The 26,942-nt window shown below is 43.8% G+C and overlaps 3 protein-coding genes across 13 annotated transcripts in view; all 3 read left to right on the forward strand.

The window, feature by feature from the left end:
* rgl1 (ral guanine nucleotide dissociation stimulator-like 1) overlaps positions 1-6,632 on the forward strand; it is a 34,911-nt gene extending 28,279 nt beyond the window's left edge. For both annotated transcript variants that reach the window (XM_053625949.1, XM_053625950.1), the window contains exons 9-18: positions 972-1,056; positions 1,140-1,229; positions 1,335-1,421; positions 1,535-1,567; positions 2,623-2,744; positions 3,499-3,588; positions 3,743-3,932; positions 4,060-4,278; positions 4,379-4,493; positions 4,748-6,632. In XM_053625949.1, the coding sequence (XP_053481924.1) occupies positions 972-1,056; positions 1,140-1,229; positions 1,335-1,421; positions 1,535-1,567; positions 2,623-2,744; positions 3,499-3,588; positions 3,743-3,932; positions 4,060-4,278; positions 4,379-4,493; positions 4,748-4,935 (1,219 nt within the window). In that variant the 3' untranslated portion in view covers positions 4,936-6,632. The remainder of the gene's footprint in view (positions 1-971; positions 1,057-1,139; positions 1,230-1,334; positions 1,422-1,534; positions 1,568-2,622; positions 2,745-3,498; positions 3,589-3,742; positions 3,933-4,059; positions 4,279-4,378; positions 4,494-4,747) is intronic.
* A 1,794-nt stretch (positions 6,633-8,426) lies between these two features.
* On the forward strand, positions 8,427-15,373 carry plin3 (perilipin 3). Of its 3 annotated transcripts, none has more exons than XM_053625978.1 (8): positions 8,427-8,516; positions 10,631-10,717; positions 10,990-11,185; positions 11,765-11,847; positions 12,866-13,097; positions 13,565-13,950; positions 14,212-14,427; positions 14,515-15,373. In XM_053625978.1, exons 2-8 carry the CDS (start codon positions 10,652-10,654, stop codon positions 14,626-14,628), a joined length of 1,293 nt encoding a protein of 430 aa, XP_053481953.1. In that variant the 5' UTR covers positions 8,427-8,516; positions 10,631-10,651; the 3' UTR covers positions 14,629-15,373. The 3 variants fall into 3 exon arrangements, with proteins under 3 accessions (XP_053481953.1, XP_053481950.1, XP_053481952.1); XM_053625975.1 differs by having other exon boundaries at positions 8,429-8,516; positions 14,209-14,427; XM_053625977.1 differs by lacking the exon at positions 8,427-8,516 and adding an exon at positions 10,204-10,508 and having other exon boundaries at positions 14,209-14,427.
* A 629-nt stretch (positions 15,374-16,002) lies between these two features.
* zgc:77486 (uncharacterized protein LOC405808 homolog) lies at positions 16,003-25,912 on the forward strand. 8 transcript variants are annotated; one of them, XR_008386049.1, is made up of 8 exons: positions 16,003-16,293; positions 18,868-19,037; positions 19,163-19,262; positions 19,817-19,935; positions 20,169-20,276; positions 21,841-24,305; positions 24,407-24,450; positions 24,655-25,912. XR_008386049.1 is itself a non-coding variant. In XM_053626011.1 (6 exons), the coding sequence occupies exons 2-6, from the start codon at positions 18,878-18,880 to the stop codon at positions 21,987-21,989; spliced, it is 636 nt and encodes a 211-aa protein (XP_053481986.1). In that variant the 5' UTR covers positions 16,003-16,293; positions 18,796-18,877; the 3' UTR covers positions 21,990-25,912. The 8 variants fall into 8 exon arrangements, 4 of the variants coding, with proteins under 4 accessions (XP_053481986.1, XP_053481984.1, XP_053481987.1 ...); XR_008386048.1 differs by having other exon boundaries at positions 21,841-24,450; XR_008386046.1 differs by having other exon boundaries at positions 24,407-25,912.
* The last annotated feature ends 1,030 nt before the right edge of the window (positions 25,913-26,942 follow it).

A 26,942-nucleotide genomic window follows, 5' to 3' on the forward strand; every position in this document is an offset into this window, starting at 1 on the left:
TCTTGTGTGAACTTTGTGTAAACAATAACACGGCTTCTAGCGTCTGTATATGTACACACGTTTACATTTTTCTCTTCGTTAGTTATTTTAAAGATTGTAATATTTAGAGGAGATAAGAATTCACAGTAGGGTGATTCATTTTTAGATGGGCAGAATAACACAGACACTGATAGTTTAAGTTGAACAAAGCCTGATGGACGGATAGATGTCTGGAGGAAGAAGAACGAAGAAAGAACACTCTGTACACAGTCGAGCATGGTGGTGGCTCGGCGATGCTCTGCGGCTGCTTTGCGTCCTCTGGCACTGGAAACCTGCAGCGTGTGGAAGGTGAGATGGATTCATAGAAATATCAGGAAACCCTAGGAGGAAACATCATGCCGTCTGTGAGGAAGTTGAAGCTCGGGCGTCACTGGACCTTCTAACAGGACAACGATCCCAAGCATACGTCAAATTCCACCAAGGCTTGGTTGCAGAAGAAGTCCTGGAAGATTCTACAGGCCCATCACAGTCACCTGACTTGAACCCCATAGAAAATCTCAGGTGGGATTTGAAGAAGGCGGTCGCAGCACGCAAACCCAAGAATATTACTGAACTGGAGGACAATGCTCATGAGGAACGGGAGAAGATTCCTCAGGAACGCTGCAGGAGCTCTGCATCTCGTTTGCAGCAGGTCATGACAGTAAAAGGAGCTCTACTAAGTACTAAAGATGCTCACCATGAAGGGGGTGAATAATTTTGAGACTGGAGAAGTCATTATAAGTTGCATTTTCAGTTGAATTTGGGGAAACCGCTCGAAGCGTTTGTCGTGTCGAACTATTTCAGTCGCTTTTGTTTGATCTGTTCATCGCAAACCGCTGAAAATCTGTACATTCTGACAATGAACCTGATTTACACTGGGGGTCGAATCATTTCGATTGCAACTGTGGATATGCGTCTGTCTCTGACCCATTCCGTGTTCCGTTCCTCTGCAGAGACAGCATGCAGATGTTTGAGGAGCTCTCGGACATTTTCTCCGATCACAACAATTACCTGACGAGCCGAGAGCTGCTCATGAGGGTGAGTCGGTAAATCCCGGCTTTCCGGATTCCCAGTAGTTTGAGTGGATCCGGATGTTAAAGACTGGCTCTTTGTCTCTGCAGGAGGGCACGTCGAAGTTCGCCAATCTGGAGAACTGCGCCAAGGAGCATCAGAAGCGCTCGCAGAAGAGACTGCAGCTGCAGAAAGAGACGGTGAGCGCGCGAGACACTGCGGCAGTTCGATGCGCTTCTGTGTTTGGCTTTAGGTTGGATCGAGCTGAAAAGAATCCAGAGAGTAAATGTGATGAACTCTTTCAGGGCGCCATGCAGGGCACGATTCCGTATCTGGGAACGTTCTTGACCGATCTGACCATGCTGGACACGGCTCTGCCCGACCTGGTCGAGGTGAGACCTTTACATCGTGACGGAGTGGTGTAACGAACCCTGTGTTTTATTCCTCTCGTACCGCGGCAATTTACCAACAGTTATAAAGCGTAACTGGTCTGTCTCTCTCACAGGGCGGACTGATCAACTTCGAAAAGAGGAGGAGGGTGAGTGTGTTTCTGTCTTTCCCCCTGTTCCGCCGCTCTCGCGCTCTCTCTCTCTATCTCTCTCTATCTATCTATCTATATATCTCTCACGCTCTCTCTCTCTCTCTATCTATCTATATATCTATATCTCTCGCTCTCCCTCTCTCACATTCTCACGCTCTCTCTCTATATATGTATTTATCTATCTCTCTCTCTCGCTCCCTCGCTCTCTCTATCTATCGATCTATATATCTATCTCTCGCTCCCTCTATCTATCTGTATCTCTCTCTCACACTCTCGCTCACTCTCTCTATCTATATATGTATCTCTCTCTCGCGCTCCCTATCTATCTATCTATATATCTAGCTCTCACTCTCTCAATCTATCTATATCTCTCTCTCACACTCTCGCTCACTCTCTCTATCTATATATGTATCTCTCTCTCGCTCTCCCTATCTATCTATCTATATATCTATCTCTCACTCTCTCAATCTAGCTATATCTCTCTCTCACTCTCTCTCACACTCTTGCTCTCTCTATCTATATATATAATATATATAGATATGTATGTATATGTGTATATATCTCACTCTTTCCCTCTCACGTGCTCTCTCTTGCTCTCTCTCTCTCTCTCTCTCTCTATACATATATATAATATCTCTCTCTCTCTCTCTCTCTCTCTCTCTCTCTCTCTCTGTGTTTTCATGAGGATCTCGCTTTTTTTTTGCACAAACTGCACAAACTACTTCCTGTTCAGAGACATTTCTCAGTTTCCGTGCAGTAGATAGTTTTCTAACAGGGCAGTCTTGGGAGGTTAAAGTCTCAGGCACTTGAGTGCTTTCTGATGATGTTAATGTCAGTCTCGTGTACACCGTACACCGTCGAATACCCGACTTCACTCATACATCCGTTAAGTTGCTGCAGTTCCACGCACGAGCTAGTCTTTAGTCTTTGGTTCTGCCTAGGTAGCAGTTTTAATAATAAAATGAATAACTGTAAACAGTTGCTATGATTGTATCATATTTATACTTTATTATAAAATAATATATAATAAATATTTCTACACTGTTTTGTAGGAGTTTGAGCTAATCGCTCAGATCAAGCTGCTGCAGTCTGCGTGTAACAGTTACTGCCTCAATCCTGACCCCGCCTTCCTGCGCTGGTTCAAGAACCAACCCCATCACACTGAGGAGGAGAGGTACACACACACTCACACACACACACACACACATACACACACACACACTCACTCCGTTCTAATTCCTCTGGTTATCGTTAATATTCTTATATTATATTGATATAACGTGTTGTGTAAGTTCTTCTTCTTCTTTCTCTTCTGCTTCTTCTTCTTCATCCCCTTCTTCTTCTTCTTCTTCTTCTTCTTCGATTGTCTATGGCGTCCCATAAATCCGTCCGGTAAAAAGGTGTGAAATTTGGCACACCGATTGGGAAGGGTCTAAGGAACATTCTGACCAAATTTGGGCCGAGTGCTGCCAACACTCTAGCGCCACCATTGGGTCAAATCCGGGCCTAACTTGGAAGTACGTTTATGTTCAGAACTTTTGAACCGTGTGTCCAAAATTTAAAAGCCAGGCATCCCATGATTCCCTGCTTTGAATTGTTATTGGCGGTCACTGCGGTGAAGTTTATTCATTTAAACAAAGCATTAAAGGGCTACGAGGATCTTTTTTTTATGTATTCTTTTTTTTTTTAACACGTAAAATCGCTGAATATTTTAGAAATATTTCACACGTTCGATGTTTGTATCGGCAACAAAAACTAATTTCAGCCCTCCAAGTAGTTCAGTAAACCATATATACGGTGAAATACAGGGGGGTTGTCGTGTGGTGTTTAGCTTGTTACGCTCTCTTGAAGTAATTCGCTGAATCGAGTGCGTGTCGGAGCGGATAAAACAGGAGGAGGTCTGACTCGCGCTGTGCTGTGTGTTGTAGCTACGGTCTGTCCTGTGAGATCGAAGGACTCGGAGACAGCAGTCCCACGTCGCCCAAGTCCCGCACCAGTATGGTGAAAAGACTGAGTCTGTGAGTGCGCACTTCCCTTCACAATCACCGTAAACCCAAAGCATTAAATCAAGTTAATCAGTCGGAATGCAGAAAGATTTAATCAATAAAGGTTTTATTTTATGTGTGTGTATAATTATCGTGTGTGTGTGCGTGTTTGTATCCCATCACACAGGCTTTTCTTGGGAACGGACTCGACGACGAGCACGACCACGAGTTCCCCTGTGAGAGAAACGGCGAGGTCGCCCCCTGCTGGCAGCTCGGGGGAGAGCATGGACTCGGTCAGCGTGTCCTCCAGCGACTCCAGTCCGTCAGACAGCGAAGGCATGACGCCCACGCACACACTCCGCTCACACATGACCAAGGTACACGACCTGTCCTTCAGCTAGTGTAAGATTTTTAGCGAACAAAAACGGTACACGGTATATCCAGTTAAACACGTCTCCTCATTTGGAATCGATCGGAACGAATCGTCTTCCTCATTTCCCCTAGATGTCCGAGTCGTCCTCCTGCACGTCCCTGCACTCCATCGACACGTCCTCGTCCTCGGCTAGCGGTTCTGCGGCGCCGTGCGCTCACCGCCGCTGCGCATCACTGACGCCGTCTCCGACCTCGCCGGTATCGCCTGCATACAACACGCAGACCCAGGACGCCTGCATCATCCGAGTCAGCCTGGAGCACGGCAACGGGAACCTCTACAAGAGCATCATGGTTAGTGTTCTCATTTATTTAGCGTATTATACTTCAAGCGCGACATGTCTCTTGTTTTCGTAACCGTTGACGTGTAAACGTGTACCGTTTCCTCCCGCAGTTAACGAGCCAGGACAAAACCCCGGCCGTGATCAGCAGAGCCATGGCTAAACACAACCTGGACGAGGACCAGGCCGAGGCCTACGAGCTCGTTCAGGTCATATCGGACGAGAGAGGTACGCTTGTTTATATGAAGCCGATTAATAATTTAACACGGATTTAAAACGTACAGTGATTCTGTTTAAAGTCTTTACAGTCAGTACATGCGTCATTGTTTTTCTTTTCGTTTAAACGTATTTGCTCTGTGGAGCGTCCGTCCGCCGTACGAGTCCCCGTGTGGGAGCTGTTACTATGGAAACAATAGCTTATTCGAAGGTGCGGGTTAATATTAACTGGGTCTGTAGAAGAATAATTTGTTTCTGTTTTTCAGAGTTGGTGATTCCTGACAACGGCAACGTGTTTTACGCCATGAACACGTCGGCCAACTTCGACTTCGTCCTGCGCACTCGCGGCTCCGAAGGACGACCGGTGCAGCTTCGCTCTCGCTGCAGCTCCACGTTACCGCGCGCACAGCCACGCGCCAGCCTGTCCCTCAGGCTCAGCAAGGTCACACTCTGACCTTTAACCCCAGCCAGTGTCTCTGTGTGCGTGTGCATGTGAAGACGCTGCATGAAGTAGAAGGTCCGGAGATCAACGGTCCGGCCTGTTTTACGTGCAATGCTCTAAAAAAATTTCCAGTATTTCGGACTTCTTTGTTCGTGTATTCACGGCCGTGTCCTGATCCAACACGAGCGCCCGAGTGGAGTTCTCATAGCTTCGACTAAAGATGGACGTCTGAATGGATTTAAAAAAAAAACACTTGTGTGCTTTATCAGTATTCTGCTCTCATTGAGCGTCTCTCTCTCTCTCTCTGCCTATCCTCATGATGATGATGATGATGATGATGATGGGACGCTCACGTCAGTGTTAGAAGATTAACAGGACCTGTGATGTCATCGCCATCGTCATCGCTCGTGTATGTGTGTTTTTTCACGCCCTCATGTGCACTTACGCGTCTGCCAAGTTCCTCTCGGCGCCCCCTGCAGGCTCCGGCGTCCGGAGCCGCGTGACGAACGGAACACGTTCTGATCGGTTCCCGATCGTCCCCGATAGTACCGATATGAAGGCTCAGACTCGGGGATCACGGCCTGGGCTGAGCTCTGATTGGTCGCACTTGTTCGTAGTTGGGTGCAAGTGAAGAATTGTATTAAAAAAAAAACAACAACAACGGGGGAAAGAAAAAAAAAAAAGAAAAAAACAATCGATCCAACCTTGTATTATTGTATTTCAGTCTTCCACACTTTAGTGTTAATAAACACTCACTAGGAAAAATATCTTTTTATTTCTTTTTTTTTTGTTGTTGTTGTAAGAAATAGCTCTAACATGAATTAGAGAAGGAATTGCTAAGTTTTTAAATAATTTCTAAATAAATAATGACGAAACTGTGAAGAATTGACGGTAACAGCGTGTCCTATTCAGTGTGACGTATTCAGACCGCGTCACGTCCCAGATCTCGTCCTTCGCACGTCACTGGCTGGTTTATGTTTTGTTTCGCTAGGTCACGTTTTCGTTCTGTCCCAGCTCCACACGTGGGGGAAAAAAAAAAAAAAAAAAAAACCCCACACAATACGGAGGTATAAATCGGTAGACGTTGATTCGGGCGTGTCCGACATGTATAAGAATAAACCCGCCCGCTCCGCGCCGTTAATTCACAAACGAGTTCGCGCTACTTACGAAGGGTTTCGGGAAACGTCCGTCACTTAAAGAACGTCCTTACGGACGTGATCCCGGAGAACGTCTCGGGAAACCCGCTCGTGAGCGATTTGGTTTTCCGCGGCACATACGCAAAGTTCAGGGTTGACGCAAAATGGCGGCCATTAGCTAGTCCTATCGCTCTTGCGCGATCGTTTCTGCGACCCGCCCCCGAGCCTTGACCACGCTACATTTTTTTAAGAATAATAATAATAATAAAAAATCCAGATTAATAATTGTGGATGTGTAAACATATCCACCGATGCTGAAATATTTCATTGACATATTTCTATTTTCCGTTGTGTTCCACCCGATGTTTCCAGGGGAACTCGGAGAGGAATTTGTCCACGGTTGTGCGGGGGAGGGAGGCGGAGTATACGTAATATTCATTTGTAAATTAATGAGCACAAGTTTGAGCACCCCTGATATTGATTTGAATGCAAATCTTAAAAGTGTGATATAAATTACAATCAAATAGATTATTTTTTTTTCCTTAGAGACGTACAGACTGGAACACTTAAAGGTTAAATAGTCTTATTATTATTATTATTATTATTATTATTATTATTATTATTATTCCCCGCTCCTTACTTATAGATATGTAGAACGTGATAAGTTTATTAATTCGCTGAGGAAAACCCGTCTGGAAAATGGACTTCCGGTATGGAATGCTTCTTCGTGTTTAGGTATACGGGCCGCCGTAGATCCTGGAGGGGGGGGGCGGAGCTTCGTGAACGTGGGCGGGAATCATTCAAATGTTCAGCGTAGCTAAGAGACCTAATCCTGGAAAGAAAAAAGATCTTCGCTAATGCTCGTTTAAATGAAATAGAGGTTACGTAGGTTTCGTGACTCCTATTTGCAATAAATGTGTAAAATATATATATATATATATATATATATATATATATATATATATATATATATATATATATATATATATATATAATAAGATGTATAGATATAAAGATGTATAAAGGCGGGGCTGGAACAGAACTACACCGTGAAGCTTTTTTTTTTTTTCTGTTTTCTCAGTAGAATTTAAACACGAAACCCTGAACTACACGAACATTTCTCTGTTTAACTTTCGCACACTAATGTAAATATTCTCCATCACCTTTCCTACCTGCAGGAGGTCTTACTTCTGACTGAACTCTCTCACACACACACACACACACACACCCTTGTTGGTGCAGTCCAGTGAGGATGTGTTCGCGCCTCGTTCGGGTGTTTAAACACTATTTGAATTCCTTTCTAAGGGACTGATGTGAGAGTCTTCATTCTTTTCTTTTTTTTCTTCTTTTCTTTTTTTTTTTTTTTTTTTTCCAGTTCCAATGCAGCACTTGTGAATTTCTTTTTTTTTTTTTTTTTTTTTGTCACTGCCAAAGAATCTTTATCTGCAACACTTTAGCGAATAAATTATTACAGTCATTATGATAAAACGTTGTTTTTGTAATTGAATATTCATTTTCTTGAATTAAACTGAACCTGAACAACAAGCGCTGGTGGAATTTTTGTCGTCGGTTTTCAGACCGAAATGTTTTCAGTGTTTCAATGGTGTGCATAAGTATTGACCCCCCCCCCTCCCCCTTGAACTTTCCCCACATTTTGTGTGGCTTAACTGGGGTTAGAGGTCACGAACCTACACGAGTCCTTAACGTTGCGATGTTTGGAGTATGTAAGAGGTGTGATTGCATAAGTTTTCACCCCCCCCCCCGAAGGGTTCAGATGTTTTATCTAAAAGTGTTTTATTACTCAAACATGACATGCAGTACAAATCTAAAAATGAAATATATTAACTGGAGTTATTACCTGTAACGTTTCCATATAAAACGTACACGGTGTTACAGAAACGTTCGCTTTTCAACGTCTTTGATGTCCACAATAAATTAATTTTTTTAAAGATTTTTATATGTATCATTTTTACCTTTATTTTAATTTAAGTAAACATTCCAAACGGTGTATAAATCCTAAAATAACACCTAAACTAACTGTGTAATAAATACATTAATGCTAGTAATATATATTGCTAATACATTTTTTTTGCGAATCTAAGAAAAAATATATTACAGTTTATTAAACAACATTGATGTAAAAAAAAAAAAAAAATGTTTTAAAAACTTTCTCTAAATTAGAATGATAATAGATGCTCAGATGCTCTGGAATGATCTCTGTAAATAGATATAATAATATCATGATTCTATAATATAGAGAATAAAATAACAGACTGAAGAACAGATGAGGCTTTGAGCAGAGTTTGTGTTTCACAATACAGGAACTGAGAGCTGATTGGTGGCTTGTGTGTGGCTCCGCCCCTTCCGGTCATGTCATGACATGTCTTTGTTGCTCCATGTGAACTCTGGAGTTTCATTATTGTTCAGTAGAACGAGGACAGCGGGACACACTGACAGGTCAGTCTCTCTCTCTCTCTCTCTCTCTCACACACACACACACACACACACACACACACACTGAAAGAGCTGTGAGTGGGGGTCTCAGCGTTGCCAGATTGGCCAGTTTCCAGCCTATTTTAGAATGATGTGCTGTTTTAAACAGCTGTGAAAGTTAGAGAGTGTGTTAGAAACTGGTCTGGGTTGGGTCAGAAACTTGTCCTGGCTGGAAAACACTTCTCCGGTCTGCCCAGACCGACGTGAAAGTGTGTCTGGAGTGTTTTTACCACCTAAATTCCCTGACATTATTGAGCGTGTGTCTTTTTTTCATATTCACAAACATCAGCATTTCCTTTGACCTCACCTTTGACCTCACCGCTTGCAGCCGGCGACGGAGATGAGTGTGTGTTTTCAGCACATTTTAGCAGATCGTCCCGTATCTTACAGCGCAGCTCCGTTTGCATTGCGACACAGAGTCTGGACTCTCGGGGTCAAAGGTGACGAGCTGCGTTTCTTCACCCTGCGGCCTTGATTTCTCCTCCGCGACCCGACTGACTGCGTTTCTTCCACGTAGGCACCACGAGTGACATCGCCGTGGGCATCTTAACGCAAAACTCCACCCTGGATAACACACGGATATCCATCTGCTTCATGAGCATGTGATCTTCAACCGCATCCCAGATTTATTTCAGAATAAAGCTTCATTCATAACGTGCCTCATAACTATTTTCACTCCGGTTAACATTACCCACAATGCCGTCGGGCGTGCCCACAGCGGTACGGCCTTCGCTTCGTGCCCATCTAAAGAGAGCGATGCGGCAGCGCTTTAGTCCTTCGGCCTGTCCAGCTCTCTCACGTCCTCATCTGTCCACTCCACTCGGCGTCCGAAAGCCGAAACCTTCATGCTGCGACATCTCATAGATTCAATTCAGTTTCATTCGTGTAGCGCTTTTAACGACGGACACTGTCTCAAAGGAGCTTTACAGAAACGTATAAACACAGCATAGAGATTTTAAGGGTGTGAATTTATCCCTATTGAGCGAGCCGGTGGTGACGGTGGTGAGGAAAAACTCCCTGAGATGATCTGAGGAAGAAACCTCGAGAGGAACCGGACTCAGAAGGGAACCCGTCCTCATCTGGGTGACGACGGAGAGTGTGAGAGTAAAAGAAAGTTCATTATGGTTTAATATGACGTCTGTTTGTTGAACTACTCCACTGTGGTGATCGCAGTCCCGAGGACATCGCAGCAACCGTAGTCCCAGCGACCACAGCGAGAACGTCCGTGTGGAATCGAGGTCCGAAACCATTTCCACGGTACTTCAAGCGGTACCGTCCTCAGCGTTCTCCCGGCTGTAGCCTCCAGTTGATGAGAGCTGTAGATCCAGAGTATAGATCGCTAATACAGCGTTTTGCGCCAAGCTCTCCGTTATTTCTCCGCTGGGTTTCTCATTAATGTGTGAGAGTGAGACGACTATCCCTTGCGTGTTTTCCTTCTGTAACTAGCAATAAGAAGTGATAATATCCTCTCTCTCATAACATTATATTCGCTCGAACATTTTCTTGTAGTTCTCATGTAGTTATGAGATCTTGCATCCCATAAACTAGCCGTGGGAACTGAAAGGGTAACGTTTATAATCCTGTTAAACTCCTGATTAGTGTCTGAAGCGGCGAAGTGTTCCACTCGGGATTTAACTCCGTTACGTAATCGGCGGTTTGGAAATGAAACGTCGTTCATCTCTCTGGAGGTTTTACGTGTTACGCAAGTAGTTGAGCAATCAAACGCTGTGCGCGAGGCAGCTGGAGGAACACGAGCAAAGACGGAGTCCATGTTAACGTCCTGAAGATGATCGTTTGCCTCTGACGGCACGTCCTGGAGACGTTTGCCTCGTCTCATGCTACAGCGCTTAGCTTGACACGCTTTTTCAACCGAGTTCGTTCTCTCTGGTTGGTCAGAAGGTGTTGATTCATTTCCCAGACCAGCAGCTCTGATAGTAGCGCAGCTGCACATCGCAGGTTTGTATCAACGCGCTCGCTCCAATACGCTATCGTTTCCGTAGTAACGGCTCGTTCGCGGGGACTCGTACAGCGGACGGTCCGTACGAACGGATTTAAAAAAGGCTTTTTTCTGCTTTCAGGTCAGATTTTGTGGCGTTATCATGGCTGAGAACGGAAAGCACGGTGAGATGGACACGGAAACACCTCCAGCGTCACAGGAAACGCAGGTGAGAACCGAACTGGAGGAAACTGTCCTTACAGAGCTTTCGGGAATTCACGCACCGGTTAATTTTCGTCTCTTGGCTGAGACGGAAGGTGCTGGAAGAAAGAAAGACGGGTGAAAGGTCGGGTCGGGTCAGGTCGGGTCGGGATGCTTTCCCCCTTGTCCTGTTTGAGGAAAGGGGATTGAGAGAGATTCCATCAAGATCGTTAGGCTTATGTGTGTGTGTGTGTGTGTGTGTGTGTGTGTGTGTGTGTGTGTGTGTGTGTGTGTGTTCAGAGTGTGATGTCTCGCGTGAGTAACCTGGCCCTGGTGAGCTCAGCGTGTGACGCCGTGTCCAGCGCGTACAGCAGCACGAAGGAAAGCGTCCCCGTGCTCAGAGGAGTGATGGACGCGGCCGAGAGCGGAGTTCGGACCCTGAGCACCGCTGCCAGCTCGGGAACAAAACCTATACTGAACAAACTCGAGCCACAAAGTGAGAACCTCACTCACATACACACCTGACACACTGATATCCTGCATTAGAACAGAATAAGTGCAGTGGTGACGTGACGGTTAAGGCTCTGGGTCGCCGATCAGAAGGTCGGGGGTTAAGGCTCTTGAGCAAGGCCCTTAACCTTCTCTACTCCAGGGGGCGCTGTATCATGGCTGACCCTGCGCGCTGACCCCAACTTCCTGACAATTTCACTGTGCTGTAACGTATACGTGACCAGTAACGACTCGTTATAGTCATTATATGTAAGTTCACTACAAAGCACTGACACTGGAGACTCCTTCCATCAGTGTTAAATAAATGTCTTCTTACGGATATACAAGTTTCTGTAAATTAGACGTCGCTGTAGAAATGATACCGTATTAGACTGAGGTTCAGATTCAGGAATTCATTCCCGTGGTAAAGAAATAAACATAAATGATACGGAATAAACCTAGATTTCTGTTGCGTCGTTGTGTCTTTTCTTTTTTCTTTAAACGATATTTCAATTATTTTGTTTGGGACTCTGTATGACCTGCACATAAACCGTCTGTCTACCTGGTTTCTTGATCGACTTTGCAGTTGCCATGGTGAACGAGTACGCCATGAAAGGGCTGGACAAGATGGAGGAGAATCTTCCTGTCTTACACCAGCCGGCGGATAAGGTAAGAATAATGAACTCGGTATGATGGGGGGAGTAGAAGAACTCCTTTTAACTCACTGGTGTGTGCTTATTTCAGTCCCGTATTTAGGGGCAAGTAGCGTGTCATAGAGCTGTTTGTGAATGTAAAAAAAAGTCTGCAAAGTTTCAAAAATTCAAAGCGCACGACAGACGGAGTCATCGACTCCCTAAAAAAGGAATCGATTCTGAACAGCTGAATCGACTCGTTAGCGATTCCAGACTTTACTTCCTGTATTAACCTACGTAGGTTTGTAACAATAAGCCCCGCCTCCGGTCTTCATCGTCTGCTCGCTGACAGACGGGAGCTGAAACTCGTTACGGTAGTGGGCGTTTCCTTTTCTGAAACACGCTGACAGCGGTAGACCAATCACGACAGCCTGGGACGTCTGACCAATCAGAGCAGAGTATGCTCTCCGAAAGGAGGAGTTTAGAACGAATCCTTTAGAACGGATCATTGAACGAGTCGTTTGTGACACTGGGGGGGAAAAGGTAACGCTGCAGATTAAACGATGAGCACGTTAAAGTGTTTTTTCGTCCTCGGATGCACGTAAATTTATCGTATGAGCGCTTTAAAACAAAATTAGGCGCGATTCAAATCCATACTAGGTGCGCTTTAAATAAGGTGTAATAACGTAAAGGATGCAACTACGTCTCTCATTATCTCAATAATAATAATAATAATAATAATAATACGTTATTAAATTAAATGAACCAGATGACCAGATGAAGGAGCTGAGAATTATGATTAAAGTGCGTATTTACTCTGGATTTTAAAAACACATACATCGCGTTCGAAACGAATGAAATGGAGGAGGATGTGGAAAAGAAGAGCCCAAGAAAATACAACAGCACTGAAATCACCTTGCTCTGGTTCAGATGAATAATAAATAAAGCTGTTATTTTTACACACTTCTGTATCACGGTGTTAATGTCAGCTCGAAGCACCCTAAACGTCTTCTGTGTGTGTGTGTGTGTGTGTGTGTGTGTGTGTGTGCTGGCAGCTGGTGTCTGAGACGGTGGGAAAGGTGTATCAGTGTGTGTCAGGAGCGAAGGACGCGGTGGTGGGGGCGATGATGGGGGGAGTGGAGATGACCCGCACGGCCCTCAGCGGGGGTATTAATACCGTCATGGGGTCCCGCGTGGGGCAGATGGTCAGCAGCGGAATGGGTTTGTCTCTGAACCAATCGGAGGACCGTGTGGAGCAAAAACTCCCGCTCACTGAGACCGAACTGGGTGAGTGTTGAGATTAAGCATCAAATCCTACTATACGTTGATGCGACATATTCCGGATGCTGATTGGTCAGGAGGTGTTGATTGACAGTATGCGTTATCGTTTCTATAGTAACAGCTCAGTCACGGGGACTTGTACAGTGGAAAAACATTTAAAAAAACAAACAAACGTGTGTGTGTAATTGTTGATGTGGTGAAGTGTTTATTTAACGTTTATGGAAGGAGTCTCCAGCGTCAGCGCCGTAACTTCATAACGTCATTTGTTGCAATTCCTCCGTAACTGCGTATTTCTTTAGCCTTATGACCTTCGAGAGAGAAGGAAAGCGAGACCGGTGAGGGAACGACTGTTTGAACGTACTGAAAGTAACTATAAACGGATAAAAAGTCGCCGCGGCGTAAGAGGAAGAAAACACCTCGAGACGTGCCGGTATAGGAAAACGATCCTCGGTCATTTTGCTCTTTCTCTTCAGCCGCTGTAGCGGAGCCTCCGCCGAAGGACGAGGTCGAGGTCCAAACCTCGCTGAGCAGCGAAGGCGTGGCTTCCCAAAGCTCCGCCCCCAGCTACTTCGTGCGCCTGGGGAAACTCACAGCCCAGGTTCAAGAGCGAGCGCTGGAGCTGTCCCTCATTAAAGCCAGCGCCGCCCGGGACGCCACTCACAAAGCCGTGTCCCAGATCACCAGCACCCTGGACCTGCTGGAGAACCTGAGAGGAGCCAACGCGCTGGTGGGAGCGCCCGAGCAGCTCCTCAAGAGGTGGAGGGAGTGGAGACAGGAGGGGCAGGAAGAACACGGGCAGGGGCACGGGGAAGAAAGCACAGAGGAGGACGGCGGTGAGGACGGCAAAGAGAACGGAGAGGTGCGGGAACTCAAACTTACGGCATCATAACCATCTAACCCTGTATCACAGATTTTAGTCACACATCACACGTTACTTTTTGTTTTGTTTTTAAAAGGATGACCTTGAATTTTATTTAAAAACTGAATTACTAATATCTCGAATACAGTATTTCTTGGTTTTTATTATAAGATTAGAAGGGTTTCGTTGTAGCCTCACACGCGTGTGTGTGTGTGTGTGTGTGTGTGTGTGTGTGTGCGCGTGTGCGTGTTACTACAGCAGCTGGAATGGCGAGCTCTGTCCATGGTGCGCTCTCTGAGTGCGCAGCTGCGTGTGGCGTGTTCAGGCGTCGTCTCCAGTGTTCAGGGTCTCCCCAGCGCCGTACAGGAGCAGCTGCTGAACGCACGGCACTCGGCCGAAGAGCTGCACTCGTCCCTCGGCAAGACCAGGACGGTCACACCGCTGCTGCTCCAACAGAGCCGAAACCAGCTCACACAGGTACAGAGCGAGAGAGAGAGAGAGAGACGGGAAGAGAGAGCATGATATACAGTATATATTATACATTTTGTCTCAATCTTCCACCAGGTGAGACAGTCACTGGACGGAGTGATGGACTATCTCCTGAACAACACGCCTCTGAACTGGCTAGTCGGGCCTTTTTCACCTCAGCTGGTGGAGAAACGTCCGAGCGCAGAGTAGCTTTCAGAATCAACAAGTCTAATTGACGTGTGCCTTAAATATCTGTACGTAAACTCTTTTACCTGCACTGTGAGCACGGGATAATCAATATAACATTACTCATTAATATTAATTTACTCTCCTTCAGCAGTAAGCTCCATCTGTGAAAAGCAGTGTTATACAGGAATTATAGTCATTATTATAACTGTAAAGCTTGCATTTCATGTGTGAGGTGGAGAAAATGTACTGCATCTTAATAAAACAGTGATCTCGAGACACGTGCATTTACCTGGAAATGTTACCTGAGATCAGACTGCATTCCTGAAGTGCTTACAGATATGTCAAACCGGATGTTAATCCCCCCCCTCTTTTTTCCCTCTGATAAATAAAGCCGTGACGTCATTTTGTTGTTTCATAATGATATTAATAATAATAATAATAATGACGTTGATTTATATAACACTTTATTGTCATGCACAGAATGCGTTACAGATATAAAACGCAAACTATTACAAGAGACAGAGTAAAGCATGTCAAATATTCAGTGTCCGGTGAAAGGAAGTGTGCTTGGAGGTAAGTGAGTTACTCATTGTTTATCATTTAAATAATAAAGAAAAGACTTAAAAGCGAGAAAAGACATTAAAGGTGATGAATCGGTAAAGAAAACATTAAGGATGAGGAAGGAGAAAATATTATGTAACAATAAGGTTAAAGTCGACTAAAAACCTCAGGAAAATGTCAAATAAACGAAGAATAAAAAAAAAAAGGATGAGGAAGGACAAAATATTATGTAACAACAAGAAGAAATGCAAATAAGATCGAATCCAATGAAAAGTAAAATAAAGAAAAGAATACAAATAAAAAAGGATGACCAAATATAGTGTGAGAATGATAAAAGCAACGACGACGACAACAACAAAAAAAAGCCACACAAATTTTAACAAGATAAAATAAAATAAAACAGAAAAACATTTTCAAAGCAATTTTTTTTTTCAAAAAATGATGGAGGACAAAATATATTCTATAAAACAAAACAAACAAACAAACAAAAAAAACCCAACAAAAATGCAAATAAGATCAAATCAGATGAAACCAAATAAAATAAATAAAACAATAAGAATAAAAAAGAATAAGGAAGGACAAAATAATAGGATGTAAAAATATTGCTAACAATAACAACAACAACAACAACAACAGCAACAGTTCAATCAAATTAAAATAAAGCAAATATATTTTTTATATAATAATAATTCCAATTACAAATAAGTAGACTGAAAATGAAGCACTGTATATCTAATTAAATTAAATATAAATATATTTCCACACAGATAAACTTATAAACTTTTTATATATATATATATATTTCTTGCTAAATCGCGGAACTTCTCTCAGAGCATTGTTGTTAGTCTGTAACCCTAGATTTCTGCTGTGCGACCTACGTCAAGGGTTGAATCCCGAATGACTCAGAACTGGACATGTAGTGCACTACTTAGGCAGTAGATTGCGTTCTTCCGCACCCTACGTAGTGCGCTCATTCAGCGAGCGGACGCTGTATTTGGGACGCGGCCGCCGCTGTTGTTCCGAACGAGGGGCTGTTAGGCGTTGCTAAGGCCGCGTTAGCACGGACCTGGTTATTAGCTTCGGATTAGAGGTCGACTTTTTTTCCCTCCTCGAGCCGAATTACAGGTAAATACCGTGTTTATGAAGAAAAATAATATCAACATTAAGACCAGGATGCGCGTGAGAAATAATGACTTTCGTTATTAGTGGCGTTATTTGATATCAAAACATGTTTTGTTCGGGTGATTAGCCGTTTAAAAAAAAAAAAAAAAAAAAACGCTTGACGGCTAATGCTAACGATATCACCGCCGTTATAAGCCACAACATTACCCAAATATGCACTTATACCATCTTTATACTTATTATTGAACTCTTCTGGTGATTTTAATCATCTTAAAAGGATTTATGTGAATAAAAATCGGTTAAAATCATGTTAGCTAAGCTTATTTAGCGATAAAAAAACTGTTTAGCAGTAAAGGTGATTGATGGCACGCGCAGCAGGTTTGTTATAAAATGCATAGAAATGAATTTGTTTGTGGTGTTTATTTTCATGAATCTAGATGTCGTAAAATATTCCTAACATACTACAATTTCTTATAGTATAGTTAAGGCTAGTTATCTGCCTACATTTTGGTTTTGTTTATTGTTTCCTATTTTACAAACAAGGTCGTGTAAACAACAAACAACTATACCGCGCTAAATAATCAATACTATCTGTTCCTATTTTTTTTTATTTTCAAATTGTTTAATGTGTTTTAATTTGCACAACTATCCCCAGGTGAATGTAAATGACATGTATTGATGGGGATTTAAGGGAATAATAAGCTCTAAAGTTCATTTTGTTTATTTAATGAATGAAATTTTAGTCACGTGACTGAGATTTATCTTCAGAGATTAATACACACTTCCTGTCCGGGTTTATGAAATCATAAACTTTTCATATGGCTTTTAAGAAGAGGAAAAACGAGATCTAAGAACAGGAAAAGAAGACGAGATGCCTTTTATTGATCGTTATTGGAGGCGGAAAAAAGGAATAAAACATCGTGTTACAGGAGCGTAATCACCTCAGGGTAGTAACACTCAGTACGTGTACACGGACAACGATAATCCGATATTAAGACGATACTCTGATTAAGAAACTAGCATGTAAACAGAGATTATTGGGGATTTTAATCCGATTAAAGTCATACTCGGAGTAAACACAAATGGAATTAAGATGTGTGGAGTGTTCCTGTTTTAGTCGCGTTACAGACACGTACACACCTTAATCACACTATTAACGTCGTGTGGGAGTTTTCACCGCATTGTGAGACAGGACACGATCACACACGGCAGCGCTCGACCGTTTGACGGCGAACAAGAGAGCACGGCTGCGTCCCAAACCGCGTACTTACCTGCTATATGGTAGGAGAAATACATGTATCTCGCCTACTATATAGACGGTAAGTACGTGGTTTGGGACGCAGCCCACGGCTTCAAGCAGTCGTCTGTTTGCACGTACGGCACGACAAATAATTAACCGCACTTGAAGTGTTCGTTAAATAAAAACACCCAAAACTGTATACGGTCCCATAACGAAGACCAACTGTACGTCGATACGTGAAATTCTGGAGGAACGGCGTGACGTGGGGACGTAATGACGTGTGCCGTTAATCACTCTATGTTCTAGAACGTGTAAAACAGGAACAAGGAATATTCTAAAAGCGACTCATGTAAACACCTTAATCAGAATATCGTCTTATTCAGAATACGGTCGATAATTAGATTACTGCTGTCCGTGTAAACCTCGTCAGTGAGTACAGTGTTTAATTTGTTAAAGAACAACATGTTGTACTTCTTATCCGTTTACAGTTACAGATTATGTTGTGGAATGTGTATGTGTGTGGAGAAATGCCCAGTCGTGTGTGTGTGTGTGTTAGTAGAGGATCAGGAGTGTATTGTGAACAGGAGTGTATTGTAGCACTCACTCGACGTCTCTATAAACGAGCTGAAACACTTTTTTGTCTCGTCTGTTTTGTGTACTGTTTAAATAATAATAATAATAATCCGGCACACTGCCGTCAGGCGAGCGGAGGTTTTTGTTCACCGAGCCGCCTCGAACCGTCCGAGTCCTAAATCCACCCTAGCGACCGTCACGCTGCTGAGAGGAGTGTGTTCGCTGTTTCCTGTGGGCCGTAGTGGTACTGTGTGTGTGTTTAATCTGTTTCTAATACTTTCAAAGAATATTATCCGCTTCAAAATAGAATTAAATATAGTTAAATATAATTGGTGTTTCAGTTAGGTTTTTTTTTTTTTTTTTATCCAGAAAAGCTTAAGCTTCAAACTTTTATTACAGTTTTGATTCTTTGAGCTTGAGCCGTTATGATAATCTCGACATCGTGATCAATTCTGTTAGGGGATGTGATATTTTCGGAGGACTCGAGTGTATTTTCGAACATTTTTATGTTTTTAAAAAATAATAATAATAATTTATACCGACTGGTCGGAAGTAGCTGAGTTGATCTGAGTTGATGCTCAGGTTACAGACCAGTAAGGAAACAGTGAAAAACCGAATTATTATTTTTTTTTTCCATACTGTACTTAATTAAGATTAACGTGCTCTAATGATCAAACTTCGTTATCTCTCAGACCTACCCTCTCCCACGCCCCCTTCACCCCCCCGCCCTTTTTTTTTTTTTTTTTTTTACACCTCCCCCTCAGACAGCGAGCGATGGCTCAGGAGACGAATCAGACGCAGGTGCCGATGCTTTGTACCATGGGATGCGGCTTCTACGGAAACCCTCGTACCAACGGCATGTGCTCGGTCTGCTATAAGGAGCACCTGCAGAGGCAGCAGGCAGGTGGGCGGAGCAGCCCACCTGGTGATAAAGGTGAGCTAAGAACACGAGGGTGAGAGAGGGCGTTCTTATCCAATCAGGTTATCATGTTAAAATAGAGAGAGAGAGAGAGAGAGAGAGAGAGTTTTTCGTCATGATGTTTTGTGTTTTTGTTCCAGCTGCTTCCTCACCATCAGGGTCTCCAGGAACCCCCGCTGTAACCGTGGAGACGGACCCTGACCCCGTCTCGGAAACGGCGGCTCCATCAGAGGAGACCAGGTAGAAGTTTGACTTTTACAGATAAACGTTTGAAACTTTAGAGACACACACACACTTTAGATTGCTTTGCTTTGGTTTGACGCCACTGTAGGGGTGGGGCGATACGACAAAAATATGATATCTATGGTCTTAAAATGACTAATATCATTTATCGCAGTTATTTTTCCGGGACAGTATATCGTCCCAACAATGAGTTATCGTAACGTACTTACCGTCAGTCATATCAGCATAACCGAGAGAGGAGTTACAGTAAAACGCTAGCAGTCATGATTTCAGGGCAGTAAACGAGTTGAAAAAATGAAACGTCTTGGCTACGTTCACATCGCCAACACCACAGAGTACACCACGTTTCCAAAACCATCGGCAGAAAAGACAGCAAAAGGGGCGGGTTTTCACGCCGTCGCAGGTTTTCTAAATGTAACGCGGGCGATCGAATGCACACGTGCTGATGAAATCTTTTAAAAGGCGTGTTTATTTCAAGTGTATTTCAGTAACATGTCCCGAGGTAACTGTGTGTGTGTGTGTGTGTGTGTGTGTGTGTGTGTGTGTGTCAGCAGCTCATCCGGACCGGTCACTCAGCAGATGACGGCCATGAGCATCTCCCAGGACACCGCAGCCACCGACTCAGACCGAGCCGACGACGAGGAAGACGAAGCATCGTCCAAAAGCACAGGCAAGTATTGATGTTTGTTTGTGTGTTTTTGTTTATTTAATTTAGCTCCCCCCCCCCCCACAGGCTTAACACCTCTCCAATATTCCAAGATTCACTCACTTGGGTTTAAATAAAAAGCAGTTTGATTAAATCAAGTTTATTTTTAAAGGCGGTCTCAGAGCCGTGAGGACGGAGGTGAAGGACGGAGCACTACGATTCCCCTTTTATTTATTTAATTAATTCGTTAACCTCAGGTCCAGCCGCAGAGGCAGCGCAGGCCTCGTCAGACGGAGATCAGACCCCCGACCAGAACAAGAAGAAGAACCGATGCTTCACCTGCAGAAAAAAAGTCGGACTCACGGGTAAGTTGCGAAGGGAACTCGAGGATGTTTGTATTAAACACGCTTTCTGAAGAGGCACGTGTTGATCCGTTTCGTGTTGATTGATCGGTTTTTCTATAACAGCAGCTCTGACAGTAGTGCAGGTTTATATTTAATACAGTACTGTAATACAGCGCTGTCGAATTCTCGATTCCGATTGGCTGACAGACGTCGTGAGGTGTGCAGTTGATTTTCCAGTGAAGTAGTTCCAGTCACGTCTCGACCGCGTCACAGTTCCGTATCACTTCGCCAAGTTAAGTGAAATGGCGGAGGAGTTCACCCTACTGTCCACCGCAGCAAACAAAACGACACCGTTTAGATTTTCCTGAAGTCAGTCAGGAGGGATCGACGAGTGGACGTTGAATTATTAGAACAAATAACACGCATCCGGATTATTCCTTACTTCACGCGCTCGTTCTAATACGTTATCCGATGCGTTTCCGTCCCGGGGACTTTGTGCACTGTATAGAAACACCTGTGTGAAGCTGACAATCTTCGCTCTCTCGAATGTTGTACCGTTATGATTGAAGTTGAGTAATAATACTGTAACTGACGGTGTTAAAACATTGTACTTACACTGGCCAGAATTTTGATTTAGTAACTCTATGGACTTTTCCTACACTAACAACACTAATTTCCACAAGAGCCTCGTGAACAGAAGTGTCACTGACACCTAGTGGTGGCAGTGAAGTGTAGCAGATGATTCTCCTTGTAAATATATGAAAAGTTCAATCGTGACAGACCAGGGAATGAAGTAAAGAGGATCGTTTATTAAACAAACGATTATATGATTCGTCTTGAAAAAGTCTTCGGCAGTTCGACTCTAAAAGTGTGCTCACACCGAGGAGATTTGCGCCTATAGTTCAGTGTCTCATATTTTAAAAACGGAAGCAGCACAAACGAAACTTTTATCCGCACGAACGATTGAGACTATTTGGAGTGAATGTGGAGCGTGTGGGGGGCGGGGCTGAGTGACCCCAGAATGACCTATAAATATTCTTTCAATATCTCCAGAACCGAAGCAGCACAAACGAAAATTTTTTACGGCACAAAGCAGCACAAACGATCGAGACTATTTTGCTGACGTTTTGCGTTGGGTGGTGGCCAACTTCACGCAGGTTAAAGAAACGTGTCATTCAACAAAGTGTCGTTGACGTGAGGAGACGTTTGTTAAGGAAGGAGTCTCCAGCGTCGGCGCTTTGTGACACTTTGTTACGCTTTACGCAAACTTGTTCTAGAACAAGAAAAAAAGAGAGACCAGTGAGAGGCTATAATGCACGTGAGGTCGGGAACTGTAATGCACGTGAGGTCGGGAACTGTAATGCACGTGAGGTCGGGAACTGTAATGCACGTGAGGTCAGGAACTAACTTGTTTCCTGGACGTTCCACAACATTGAATGTAGCTATAAATGGATAAAATGTCTAATAAATAAACAAAAAAATATCATTCTCATCTTGTAAGTTCTGTCTCTCTTGTGGCCTCTCTGTCCGTCCCTCCCTCCCTCCCTCTCATTCTTTCTTTTTCTCTCTCTCCCCCTCTCTCCAGGCTTCAACTGTCGCTGCAGTAACCTGTTCTGCGCGGTCCACCGCTACTCGGACAAGCACGATTGCCCGTACGACTACAGAGGAGCGGCGGCCGCTCAGCTCCGCAAAGAGAACCCCATCGTGGTGGCGGAGAAGATCCAGAAGTTATGAGGACTGATTAAAAGAACAAACGAACAAACAGAAATGTGTTTGACCTGCAGATTTTATCAGAACGATGGCGCCAGCGATTTGTGATCCGGCTCCGATCCTCCGTGGAGCGCTGAACACGCCTAAAACCCCACGTCTTCCCCGACTCTCTTTGAGTGACATAACTGCGTGCGTGTGTGTGCGTGTGTGTGCGTGTGGTTGAGAGTCAGGGGGAGCACTTGTGGGTCTGGTGGGCTTTGTTTTTTTTTTTTTTTTGTTTTTTTTTGGTAGGGATAAAATTAACGTTTCCTTTTCACGGGATTAGTGATGTGTGGGTGTGGTCTCTGAGAAAAGGGGGCAGGAGGTTCGTGAGGCGGAGATTCCGTCCCTTATTTTAATCCTTTTTATCATGCGTCATCGATTTTTATTAGTTTCCAGAACTTCTCTTTCACTTCGAGTGAGGTGATTTTTGTTTCTTTTCCTCTTTTCCCCTTTCCTGTTTTAATGAGCGTATGAAAGCGTATCAGAGGATCTATATTAATATATTGTAGTTAGCTCGAATAGTGTGATTGCATCCTATTTATTATTATTATTATTATTATTATTATTATTATTAGTTTTTGTTGTTGCATTTTTCATTTGCTCGAGTAGCGAAAAAAAGAGGGAAAACCCCCAGCTTCGTCCTTTCGATTACATGACGCGGCCGAGCCACAGACGAGAGACTGTCCGTCATATCGAAGCACAACGTCATCGCGATGATCCGAGCGTCCCTGACGCCTTCGCACCAGAGCGGATTTTATTTCTTTTCCTGACCACAAATATTCCTGACCACCAGCAGACCAGCGAACGCCGGACACATCGAAACACACCGTGCTCCGATGACGATGTCACGCAGGAAGTCGTCACCGCCTCCAGGAAGACAGACGAGACTCGCGTTCCTGTAAGGTGATTAGCAGCGACCCTGAACCAGGCTAAACGCAATGGCGTCGTACGGCTCCAGCGTGACGCGACGCACGGCCCGAACTGCGTATCCGACGCGTCACGGAACGCGATATTGTTCCTATTTTCCGAAACATCACGAAGTGATCTCGTAAAACCACAATTTAAACAAATAATTTTTTTTTTCGTCTAATGTATATACCCCACCGCTGCTTATCCATATAGTTATAATCCATCGTAGAGCGTGATGAGGTTAGCGCGCAGGCGAGGGCGAGATAATACTTCATAAAACTACGTGTATGTTTTCAAATGTATGTATCCAGTCCTAATCTGCTACTCGTACCGAAGCGGAGGAATGAAGGATGAGTATCGGGGTGGGGGGGGGGGGTCTTTATTTATTCGAAAGGGCTGAAGTAAACGGGCGTGGTCTAGTGGGTGGGGGGAGGAGTTTGGGGCGGGCCCGGGTTGCAGGGTTTCTACAGTATTCGTCTTCGAACGTCGTCGTATAGTTTTCTGGTCCGCTCATGTTTTTTTTTTTTTTTTTGCATCGCTTGTTTATTTGTTCATTTTTTGTTTTTTAAACCTAATCAAAGGCCCAAAGAGTTAAGGATCAACCCCATATAAAAATAAATAAATAAATAAATCTGATGGACACGACCTGGCTTGCATAAACATAGAAGTAACGCTGGTGTACCGAAACGTGTCTCCCTTTCTCCACGTGTCCGTTCCCTCCTCTTCTGGTCTCAGGATTTCTCCGTCCGATCCGCCCGAGAGCCGTCCGCAAGCCTCCGAGCTTCCGTCGGCTTCCAGAAGAGTAGGAGGGTCACGGCTGTCGATCACGCGATGCGGGGGGAGGGGGGGGGGGTTTGCGTGCACGTTTTTATCGTTGACCGTTCGAACAAAATGGCGTCCGAGCACGATTCCACAGAACCGCGTAGTCTGATGGAGAAATTAAAAATTTGACTCGAGGATTTTCGAATTTTAAAGTGACTCACTTTATTTAGATGAATTATGTACAGTGTATTGCGTAAGCATCCACCCCCTTGAACTTTTTTTTTTCTTTTCTCTCCCTCTTTTTCTCCCCCTCCTCTCCATGTTTTGTACTGTTACAACCTGGACCTGAAATGGCTTTAACTGGGATTGTGCCTTGAATCTACGCAAAATAGCCCATTAATATTGCACTGCAGGGAATACCTATACAGTTCAGGTTATTTACAAATAAAACATAAAGGTGAAGCATCGGCGTGTCGGTTCTGGTTCAGCCGGTCGCCATCAGGAGTCACATGTTCAGTCGAACCCAGTCGTCGTGTACGATATCTCAGGATCTCTAGAGTGTTCGAGAACATGCCTAAACACACGGCAAGAAATCCAGGAGAACGTTCTGGAAAAGTATCAAGCAAGGTTTGATTATTAAAAAAAAATATATATATATATATATCACAAGCAGCCTACAGAGTGACAATAAAGCCATTATTAATGATTTAATTTTTTTAATTGGGAAGAATATGACTGCAGCTCTGCCTAGAGAGAATGTCCACCAAAAGGGGTAAGTAGAGAAGCAACTAAGAGACCAAAGGGAACGTTGAAGATGATGCTGCCACCACCGTGCTTCACAGTAGGGCTGCGACTCGGGGTGACGAGCGATCTCGTCTTAATGCCGAGGCTGAAAAATTCACTTTTGGTCTCATCAGACCAGAGAACCTTTTAACCTTCTTCTTCTTCTTCTTCTCACCACTTTTTTCCCGTCAAGTCCAGCTTTGTGATTATCCAAAGAACAGCTTCTCCCATCTGAGCCGTAGATCTTTCCCGTTCCCCTCGGGTCGCTCTTGACCTGCTCACTGGCTCTCGCTGGACTTGTTTCGGTAGCTCCTCCATGGCCAGGTCTTCACGATGCTCCGTGTTTTTAGAAATGTTCTCTACCAGACTCCGGGTTCTCCCAGGAACAAGGTGCGTTTACTGTACATCGAGATGATAATCCGCGCTTTATTTACACACGGGTCGCCTAGATTTTTAACTAAATACGTGACTCCCGATGTAAACCGGCTGCACCAGCACCAATTTAGGGGTCTCCGATACTCAAACGTCGCCTTTTGTGATATAAAATCTAGATTATTTTCCCCTCCGCGCGTATAACCTGCGCAATTTTGTGTCCATTCACGACGTCTCAATCCCGATCGAAGTCGATTTCAGTTCCAGGATGTAACGGAACAAATCATTTAAAGGGGAGGGGGGGTGAATACTTACGCATGTCACGTTATTCGGTGTGTTCCCACCACAAGCAGTTTTAAGTGGGCTTTAGTTACACTAATCCTCAGAGATTTGAACCAACACGAGCTTCACAGCTGCTGTTATAAAACCTGTTCGTAAACTTAATCAGAATCACAAACGCTCACGTCAGCAGTTTTGAGCAGAGAGTAACGTTTAGAGATTCATTAGTCGGCTCATTTGCGTAATCCGGCACGTGATCCGTATATCAGTAGGACGCTTAAAGTTGTTTGTTTTTTCCTCCCGATGACGATTACGCAAACGATATCTTGCAGGATTCGTATTTTCACAGGAGATTGTTTTAATAAATAATAAATAAAATAAAAAGGAACGGACGGAAATGATCGGACTGATTCGTTGTTTGTTTGTTTGTTTGTTTGTTTTTAACATTGATGCGATAAGTCCCCGTCGTGCACCTCCGTTCACCTTCTGTAACGACTCCATGTGTCGTGTTCTGTGGAAATGTACGTTAGTCTGTCGATCCGTCCCGTGTGTGTGTGTGTGTGTGTGTGTGTAAACGTTCTGAAATGATGTAGAAACTGCGAGATACCTCAGAAACGCACGTGACGAGAGCAGATGAAGTGTTTTTGTGTGTCGTCCGTCACGTTTTGTTCCCTCCGATCCGCTGTGACGCTCCGTTCTCCACACACACCGCCGATTTACAGTCTCTTTACTTTTTGCAGTTTTTTTTATGTGTCAGAGTCAGTATGAACACAATAAAATCAAAGTTTATTTTAAAGTTACTCCGTGTGGAGTTCTTGGTTGTTTTTCGCGTGTGTGCGTGTGTGTGTGTGTGTGTGTGTGTGTGGGAATTTCAGTGTTTTAAATGATGTTACAGCATTTCCTGATTGGAAGTAGAGCTGGACAATACGATGATATCAGTAGTGTGATGAATTACGACGCAATTGAGACTGAGATCTATTTTTCCAATTTGTTTAAAAATAACTGATAAATTTGTGTATTAAACCTGTCAAACTGTAAAATGTTTTATTTTCTCTCTCTCTATAGCTCGCGCTCTCTTTCTATAGCGCTCTCCCTTTCTATAGCACTCTCTCTCTAGAGCGCTCTCTCTCTCTATCACTCTCTCTATAGCTCACTCTCTCTAGAGCGCTCTCTCTCTATCAGTCTCTTTCTATCACTCTCTCCCTTTCTATAGCACTCTCTCTCTAGAGCGCTCTCTCTCTCTCTATCACTCTCTCTATAGCTCGCTCTCTCTATAGCTCTTTCTATAGCGCTCTCTCTCGATCAGTCTCTTTCTAGCACTCTCTCTCTTTCTATAGTGCTCTCTATCAGTCTCTTTCTAGCACTCTCTCTCTAGAGCGCTCGCTCACTCTCTATATATAGCTTTCTCTATAGCTCTCATTCTTTCTATAGCTCTCTCTATCACTCTCTTTCTATAGCATTCTCTCTCTAGAGTGCTCTCTCTATATATATAGCGCTCTCTCTCGCTCTCTATATATATATAGCTCTCTCTATCACGCTCTCTCTCTCTCTCTCTATCTATATATATCTATATCTATATCTCTATATCTCTATATCTCTATCTCTATCTCTATCTCTATCTCTATCTCTATCTATATATATATATCTATATCTATATCTATATCTATATATATCTATATCTATATATAGATATATATACGACGATAGAAACGACGATGTATTCGAGAGCATTAATGTTAGTGGATTAATCGACAGTTTCTGACCAATCAGAGTCCAGAATTCAGCATGGCTGTGGTAGAACAGTGTAATAAAAGTAGGACTGAATCCAAA

The sequence above is a fragment of the Ictalurus furcatus genome, chromosome 5, assembly GCF_023375685.1.
Source record: "Ictalurus furcatus strain D&B chromosome 5, Billie_1.0, whole genome shotgun sequence".
Lineage (NCBI taxonomy): Eukaryota > Metazoa > Chordata > Actinopteri > Siluriformes > Ictaluridae > Ictalurus > Ictalurus furcatus.